Raw genomic sequence first — 8790 nt, forward strand, 5'->3', positions numbered from 1 at the left:
GGAAGTCCAGCCAACGACGCAGAAATACAAACGGCAACACCACCGCCACCACCAGCAACAATGAATGGACAGTCCAGCATTGTGACTTTAAGGCCCGTGCGACTGCTACAATACGTCCAAGACGACAATGCAGAATCAAGGCCACCATCACCCACGGCAAACGGTGGTGCCGCCAATAATAAAGCTGACAAGAGCACTGAAGGGGACATCCCGAACAGTGATCCAGCAGCTGATGGTGCAGGGACACGAAAAGAAAAACAAAATGGAAATAAAGAAGCCAATCCGAAAGAAAAACCAGTCGAAGCCACAGCCAAGAAAAATACAACGGCGACGAGTGGCGACAGTGACGGCGGCACCGCGGCCTCCCACACCACCTCCCCTCTTTTGCTTCTTCTTGTTGTTGCGTGTGCGGCTGCTGCTGCGGTGGTGGCCGCGTGAGAGTGAGGGAGAGAGAGCCATGCACCGCCCGCACACACACTCGTCTTTCACCCACTCTCTGTGTGTGTCCCCTTGCATGGACTCTCGCCCTCACCTCATCCCACGAAGCACACACATAATGTGCCCATTGTATATATGCATGCACACCCATGCAGGCCCGTTGGTGCTCTCTTTTGCACGACACGCACCGCTGCCGTCCTACCTGGCTGCATGGGCGGAGCACCGTAACTGTTTCTGTTTTGTTTTTTTTTTGTCCTCTTATGATCGTTTTAATTGTTTCTGATTTTTCTTTGCTGCTTGCTTCAAAATATTTTAAATGTTTTTTTGTTTTTTTTGTCCTCTTATGATCGTTTTAATTGTTTCTAATTTTTCTTTGCTTTTTGCTTCAAAATATTTTAAATGTTTTTTTTTTTTGTCCTCTTATGATCGTTTTAATTGTTTCTAATTTTTCTTTGCTTTTTGCTTCAAAATATTTTAAATGTTTTTTTGTTGTTGTTTTTTTGGTTGTGCGATTTCTTTCGTCATTTCTTCTATTTTATTACCCTGTTTTTTGTGTGTTTTGTGTATACTTTTTTTCTTTTTGATTTTTCTGTTTTTTATCTTTCTCCCTCATCCCTCTTTTTTTTTTTTTTGCTTTTTGTGGGCAATCACTATGTACCTCTTTTTCTTTTCTACTCTTCCCTCTTTCAATTGTTTCTTCTGCACTCTTCCTTTGAGGGGTGCCGTGTGTTTCCCGCCCAACCGCTCCACTCGCACACCCACCGACACGCTCATGACGACGGCCCTGTGCGCCTCGCCTGCTGCACGCATGAGGAGGGGCCGCGACGAACGGCGCGCTGAGGGAGCCGTGACGTGTGGGCGTGCGACGAGGGCCTGTGGGGCGGAGCACACATTTATTTCCCTCTTGTTTTTTTTTTTTTTTTTGCGGCCAGGGCGGGCAGACACCCGCAGCGCTACACACACACACAGCCACACCCTGCCGCCGTGTTTTTCTTTAAGGATTTGTTTTGTTTTTTTGTGGATGTGTGTGTGCTGCCACCGTGCGTAATTGTTGAGGTTGGGGTCGTGCCGCATGTATCGCTGCTCTCCAGCTGTGCCTCTTGCTGTGTTGATGTGCCTCCCTGTGCTTCTCTTCTTTTCTGCTCCTCCAGCACACAAACATATATATATATATATATATATATATGTGAGTAGTTGCACAGTGCTCTGCAGGGATGCCTTGGCGACGGTGGGACGTTGGCTTGCATCCCGTGCTGACATAGTATGGTCGCTGCGTGTCTACCGTTGGCGGTGGGAATCACGGTGTCGTTGGATGGATGTGTGTGGGACGCTTTTGCATAGTGCTGGAAGCCGGCTGACGTAGCTGCGAGATGTCCGCCATGTGTGAGGGTGTTGCCTGCTCTTGGGGTCATTCCTCTTTCCCCTCGTTGTTTTTGCTCTGCCGGGTGCGTGTGTTGCTCGGTGTGTGCTGACGCGTGACGGACGGTGTCACGCTGGCCTCTTCTGACGGTGACAGTCGCTGTGCTCTTGGCACACACCCACACACTCTTCCTTGTCCCTCTGTGGGAGTGATTGTAGCAGGGCATTGCTGCGAGAGTGACGGGGACCACGACGGCGTCACCCCTCGAGAAGGTCACACGCTCTGTTGGTTGTGGAGCGGCGAGGCGGTTTGTCTGCAGCCCGACTGACAGAACCGCACAGTCGTTTCATTGCGGTCACTCCGTCGGCATCACCCGCTGTGGTGGTGTCCGCAGGAGCCGCAGCCCCGATGAGGATGGCCTCGTAGTTATCTGGCAGCTCAGAACTTCAGGCCATTCGCCCTTCAGGATTGCCCTTGCTGCTTGACTGGCGCAGCACCGGCCCGACATGGCTCTTCTGCATGAGTGCAGGCAGCAGAGTGCCCCAGCGACGAGGTTCATTGGCTGCGGTGACCTCCAACAGGCCTGCAGTGGGCGTGCCGGTGGCGTGGCCTTCGTTGTGCGCCACACCTTGCCGTGCGAGCGCCTGTCGCTGCTGGTACCAACTGCCTGGAGACCACCGCCTTCCGCGTGTACCCACCGGCCAGCCCCAGCATGTGCGTGGTGAACCTCTGTAACCTTCCATCGGCAATTGCTCATGCTGCTCACTTTGCGAGCAACATTCTTCGTCTTGGTCCTACAGCGCCCATCGCGTGCGACCTGAATTCACACCATGAGCCGCGTGACGGTTGCTCACCATCAACGACGGCAGGAGAGGACCTCGCCGCCACCTCAAGCGGCATGGAGTCTGAGCTGTCCGATGACCCGGCACAGGCAACACAGATCAGTGGCCGCGGCGTCTCGTTTCCCAATGTGAATGCACAACGCGTGCTGCATGTCTCCCACTGTACGTCCACTAGTTTACATGGACTCGGACCAACATCTGCAATCCCACACTGCAGAGACGAAGGACGGCATCCCGCGACTGGCAGGCATGCTGCCACGACGGAAAACATGCCGCCCTTTTCCTGCGTGATGCCGACTGTGATGCTTCCACCTCGGCGTGTGTAACACCTCTGGCCTCTGTGACCACATGGTTGGAGATGCGCAAATGCACCATACCGCACGGCAGCCGTGACAGCCCACAGGAATCACGACGGACGGAATGGAGCAGGCCGAGTCTGTTGCAGCGGCAGCATGCAATACGCACACAGCCCCATCTGGAGGCATCTTGCCCCGAGCTGACGTTCTCCGCAAACTGGAGGACCGAAATCATACCCTTCGCCGTGGCTTCTCCATGCTGCCAGAGGTCCGTGCGAAACAGCTTGGTGCCCTCTTGAGCCCAGACCCGTGATGCTCCGAGGCATGGCGGTATCACGTCCCTGCCCTCTGGGATCGGCTGTGCTGCGGTACTCTCGGGACCGCGTCTGTGCTCTGCCTCTGCAGCAGGCAAACCCGCTCGTCCGTCACACTGTCCGCGTCGCACTTGCTGCGATCCTCACTGTTGCCTGCACACTTTGTGCTTGCGTGCCCTCTGGTGACTGAGATATAGATTGGCTCTTCACGCCGTCTGCACCTGACTCGGCCATCCGCGATTCTTTGCCTGGCTTGGCCCCTGGACACGTCGGCGCATTGAGTGTGTTTCTGCGCCATCTTGCACCCGCTGCTTGCACAGAACGATGATCAATACCTCACTCGCCGACGGCAGCATACGAAGTTCCTGGGAAACGGGGAACACCACTCCCATCCACAGACACGGGAAGGAAAAATGCCGCACCGAAAGAGTTGCCGACTCATCTCGCTGCTCTCTGCCCTGCTAGGGGTGAGCGAAGGACTGATCCACCGCCGCCTGTGAGTGAAGAAACGGCACGAGGGCTGAGCGAGTGCGAGCGTCGCAGGGGCGGCGTCCCGCGCTGCACCGTCGCCGTCACCGCTCTCTCGCCGTCCCGATTGGCATCTCGACTGCGATCGACACCGCGGACTATGGGCGAGTGCTGGCCGTGCTCGACGGGCTCCCGCGCCTGGGCCGTCGCGCCCAACGCTGGTAGCGAATCACCTGCGAGGCGGCTGCGTTGGGGTGAGTGCTCGCCAAGAATATTCCCGACAGCGGCTCGCCTCAGCCATGGCAGCCCAATGCAGCGTCGTGGGACCGCAGCTCCTACTCCACCACGTGGATGATCTGCTGCGCCGCCTGTACAGCATTCACTTTGCGTCGGCGTTCATTCACGCTGACGGCCGCACGCTTGTTGCCTTGTGTGCAGACATCCGTGTCCGTGCTGCGGCAATGCCAACTGCCGTGTCACCTATAACGACATGGGCTGCCGAGCACAGCCTGAAGATCAACGCGGACGGGAGCGGGCCAGCTCTGTTCTGCATCGCCTCACACCGACAGTCTGGCGAGAACACGGCCGACTATCGTCTGGGCGATGGGAACCAACGCGTCAAGTCCCACCCGGTGCGTCTGCTCGGCAATGCGATTGATCGACACCCCAATTTTGATTACGCACGCTTCCACCGCCGCTGCAGGGCAGACCGTGCCACGCTGCTGTCAGCTGCGGCTGGGTGCAGAGGCTGGGGCGTCCCAGCACACCACGCGATACTTTTTGGTTGGGTGCGTCCACAGTGCGTTGCACCACGGCGGCGAGGCAATCGCACCGTGTCCGGCCCCCATTCACCTCCACAGCCTGGAAGTGCGGCACCGCGACAGCTGCACTGCATCGCTCGGCCCACGCGCAGCAAGGAAGGATACTTCTGTCCACCTGGAAGCCAATCTAGCACCGCTGCGGAGGATCATTGGGTTCCGCGCACCACACAACACAAACGCCATGTACGTTTCCATAATCACGGGATTTGCGCTCCCTTATCTACTCGGAACCTATGCCTCCGTCCATGCATGGGAAAACGGCGACATCGATCCCGCTCCCGAGAGATGCTGTTGTTAATGAATTAGAACGCGCATGTAATACTATTGGGATACCCCACAGCCACAATCGCGCTCCTCCTATTCAACATCGAATTTTCCTCTGGGACACTGTGAGTTGCAATAAAGTGGAATTTAATCAGCCACGCTTTGCTCAAGACGCCTCTGACGATGTCAAGCGCACGGCTTTTGATTCTATTTACTCCTCTCTAGGAGATTTTGATTTTGAATTATGGACAGACGTTTCTTCATCTCTCGCCGAACTCGCATCTGGATCCGCTGCACCATTATATTACTCCACCACGACAAATGATCTCCCTGTGGAGGTCCATCGTGCAGCAGCTGGCAGGCTCGCACGCTCATATAGAGCAGAGTGCCTTGCCACTGAAAAGGGCATTATACGTCTCATACCTTTTGTCTGGAAACATCCCAATCGCCCACACGAATCCTGGTGGCAACAGACTCCCTGTCGAGAACTGAGGCACTCCGCGTCGTTCCACTGGCCATGCAAGATTACGTTACCGAAGAGATTTGGATTATGCTGCTCTCCTTGATAAAGCGAGGTCACTCTGTAAACTTCATGTTCTCTCCATCGCACTGCGGTATCCCACGCAATGAGGCCGCTGACGACGAAGCCATGATTGCACGATCCCTCCCGCAGGAGGGCAGCCCAATCTGGCACGTGGACTTCCTCGCTGCAGCCAGGCGACCGTACTGGAGGGATGCCCAGAAGAAAAGGAAGGGCGCGTACACCGCATGACAGGCGCCTGTCGGTGTGGCAGGGACTCTATTCCTGGCACGACCCGGACATCGTGCCACGAGTGGCGGCACTGCGCAAAGGCACGGTGCGATTCCTGCCCACTCCTCGACAGGCCTGCGCGTGTCCTTCGTATCACAATTAACCCTCTGTGTCGGTGGTGCCGTCCCTCCCTCACTGAGGAGACCGGCCCGCCGCTGCCTCCGCCAGAACCTCTTCCCGACGTGAGCACCGCAACTTCTTGCCGACCAGCGAGCGACGGATTGACGTCCTCCTGCTCAAGCTGCAGCAGAGTGCGCACGTCCGTCCACAATATGAGGGCGCATGCCCGACGTGCTCGACCTGGCGTTCCGATAGTTGGAGAGGGCCTCACATGCGGGTGCCACAATGGTGCCAGCGTCTTCTTAACAGGCGCCTCGCGCACAGGTCGCCACAGAAAGTGCCAAGCATGCCAGCAGGCAAAACACGCAGGAAGCACAAGCGCGGGCACTCGAGATGGACCACGAGAGACTTCGCTTCATCCACTGCAGAAATGCCCCCGTCGTTGGGAATTGGGAATGCGAGTGTTTGGAGTGCCCCAGCCCGCACGACGGCACGATTTGGACGGAATGCTTGCCACTTTTGTACGGACGGCCCTTGCGCTACTCACTTTTTATTATAACGGCATACAGCAAAAATAGGATGAAATTTTGCTTTGCGATGAATGTTGGCTGCGATTCCCATGGACCAGTAATTTACGTGGTTTGCGGGGATTTCTTTTTTTTGTTATTGTTACTTTGCTGTTGTGTTGCCGTGTGCGTTGCACCTCCTCTCGTGTGTGTGCGTACCCTCCGTGAGGGGTGCCGACACGACGGACCGCTCTTGCCGTATGTGCATGCGGTGGAGCCTTGTGTGCCGTTCCTGTTTGCTTCTCCCTCTTCAATCTTTGTGTTGGTGTTGCGGCAGGGCTGTGTGTGCGGCTTACGGTGCATGCCTGGCCGCTGCCCTCTCCTCATGTTGTTTGCCCTCTGTGTGTGTCTGCCGCACCTCTCTTCTCCCCTGTTGCTCTCCATGTCCCTCACTGTGCAGATCAGCTCCACACCACTGAACGACCACACTCACGATGATGATGACGTGCCGTCTGCTGTGCGCCCTGTTGGTGCTCGCCCTGTGCTGCGGCCCGTACGTGTGCGCGGCAGGGACTAATCTGGATCAGGATTCAGGCTCTAATGGAAATATTGCTGGTCTGCCGTCCCATGCACCAGCCACTAATTCAGCTCCGGAGGCCCCTGGAATTTCAAACAAGAACGCGACGCCTGGGGATCCTGCCGACGCCGGTCCATCGCCCTCTCGACGAGAGGCAGTATCGCAGGCGACCACTCCGTCAGGGTTGCCACGTAATGGGCTCGGTGCGGAGCCGGGAAAAGTTGGTGGAATGGGATCAGAATCAAAAGTCACGATCGATGTGTTAAAGGCAGAAGACAGCGGCGACAGGGCTGGAACAGAAATTGACACGAATACATCTGCAGACCAAAAAGATAAGAGCGCCAGAGATGCTGCCAAGACGACCACGACGACCACTACAACAAAGGCACCAACCACCACCACGACGACCACAACCACTACGACCACGACTACAAAAGCGCCAACTACGACGACCACCCGCGCACCATCACGTCTTCGTGAAATCGACGGCAGCCTCAGGAGCTCTGCGTGGGTGTGTGCCCCGCTGCTGCTCGCCGCATCTGCGCTGGCGTACACCGCCGTGGGATGAAAGGGAGCGTTGGCTGTGCGTGCCAGCACTCAACCACGGGGACATGTGTACGTCTACTGTGGTCCGATGTAATAAATAAGAGTAATTATAATGATTGTGTTTTGCTTCATTTGCTTCAGCTGCCATGCTGTGTGCTCCGCGTTGCTTCCCGCATCCGTCACGCTGAACGCATCACAGACATACTCATATGCATGCGCACTGGAGCTCTGGGTTTGGTTTTTCTTTTTTTTTTGTTCAATTTTCATTGCTTCTTTTGTGTTTTTTTTTTTTATTCTTGTTTGCAGGGCGGTGTGCGAGCTCTGCAATTGTACTGATTCCATGTGTCTCGTGGTGTGTGCGCTGCTGCTGCTGGGGTGCTGCCATTTGTTGCTGTGCGGTGGCTGTGCGTGGTGTAGCGGCTGTGTCTCCTTTTGTTTTCACATGCTATTGCAGGTTGGCTTCAAGGCGTTAAGTGGCTAAACTGTTTGTGATGATGACTGGCCGTGTGCTCTGCGTCCTGTTGGTGCCTGCACTGATGTGCTGTTTCTTGTGCGTGTGTGCAACAGTTGCTGCGACGGAGGTGCGTGTGCGGCCTGCCGGTGATGGCGCGGTGACTGCTGGACACATGTGGGCAGTGATGGCTGCGGAAAGTGACCCGTGGTCGGTAGCTCTGGACGAAATGGGAGCGTGAACTCTGAGGGCAGTAACAATCAGGAAGACGAGGAGGGTGGAGGAAACACAGCAAGTGATGGTCCTACGCCCACGCCCCCTGAAACACTCACTGCTCCGACGGGGAAGGATCAATCCAGCAGCGACCCACCGCGAAGTATCACTTCCAATCCTTCTGACACTGGTGACGTGTCCGATTCCCAGACCCATGCAAGTGGACAGGAGCCTTTGGGCGGAGGGCCCGCTGCAGGCACAACATCCCCACTCCCCAACTCATCTCAGCAGGCAGCAGGTGGAGTGCATGCTGTTGGCGGGAGGACCTCCCAGGGCAGTCAGGCTTCGGAACAAACCGTCACGGGACAGTCACGGGTGTCAGAGACGGCGAAGGAAGCACCGCAAGGCGACGAAGAAGGAGAACCCGGAGCGCAACACGAAGCCGACCACACCACAAAAGATGGCGGTGATGACTTCTTGGACAAAAACGGCAATGAAAAGAGAGAGCCTCCAGCGGGATCGCAAGGTGCGCCACGACCCAGCAGTGGCGGGAGTGCTAATGTCGCACCGAATCCCGCTGTCTCCATTCCACTGCCCCCAGAGCCAAAGTCAACAGGTGAGGCAACCGGTACGGGAGAATCTCCACATCCGACCGATAATGCACAGACACAAAGTATGAGGACCGATAATGCACCAAGCACGGCACAGACTCAAAATTTGTCGAACACTAAAGCACAGGAACCAGAAGCAGAAATCACTACAACAGAGGCACCTAGTAATACGGCCAGGAACACAGAGGCGCCAACCACAACGACGACCACCA

General features: G+C 56.1%; 3 protein-coding genes and 1 pseudogene across 3 annotated transcripts, besides 8 other annotated features; all 4 read left to right on the top strand.

The window, feature by feature from the left end:
* Positions 1–438, top strand: Tc00.1047053511175.10 (mucin-associated surface protein (MASP), putative; the record flags this gene model as incomplete). The annotated part of the gene is made up of 1 exon (XM_800626.1): positions 1–438. A coding segment is annotated over one exon (438 nt), but the record flags the coding sequence as incomplete, so codon positions are not given.
* Positions 1–7370: a sequence feature (areas not merged during assembly with more than two copies in the genome that could not be assigned to a particular haplotype).
* Positions 760–1077: a sequence feature (T-rich).
* Positions 1599–1624: a microsatellite.
* Tc00.1047053511175.20 (uncharacterized protein) lies at positions 2511–2966 on the top strand (the record flags this gene model as incomplete). The annotated part of the gene is made up of 1 exon (XM_800627.1): positions 2511–2966. One exon carries the CDS (start codon positions 2511–2513, stop codon positions 2964–2966), a length of 456 nt encoding a protein of 151 aa, XP_805720.1.
* Tc00.1047053511175.40 (mucin TcMUCII, putative) lies at positions 6675–7325 on the top strand (the record flags this gene model as incomplete). Its single annotated transcript, XM_800628.1, has 1 exon — positions 6675–7325. One exon carries the CDS (start codon positions 6675–6677, stop codon positions 7323–7325), a length of 651 nt encoding a protein of 216 aa, XP_805721.1.
* Positions 7115–7213: a microsatellite.
* Positions 7371–7577: a sequence feature (haploid, Esmeraldo-like haplotype).
* Positions 7542–7605: a sequence feature (T-rich).
* Positions 7578–8357: a sequence feature (areas not merged during assembly with more than two copies in the genome that could not be assigned to a particular haplotype).
* Positions 7795–8790, top strand: Tc00.1047053511175.50 (annotated as a pseudogene).
* Positions 8358–8790: a sequence feature (heterozygous, Esmeraldo-like haplotype).

Source organism: Trypanosoma cruzi, genomic scaffold (genome assembly GCF_000209065.1).
Source record: "Trypanosoma cruzi strain CL Brener 1047053517063 genomic scaffold, whole genome shotgun sequence".
NCBI lineage: Eukaryota > Euglenozoa > Kinetoplastea > Trypanosomatida > Trypanosomatidae > Trypanosoma > Trypanosoma cruzi.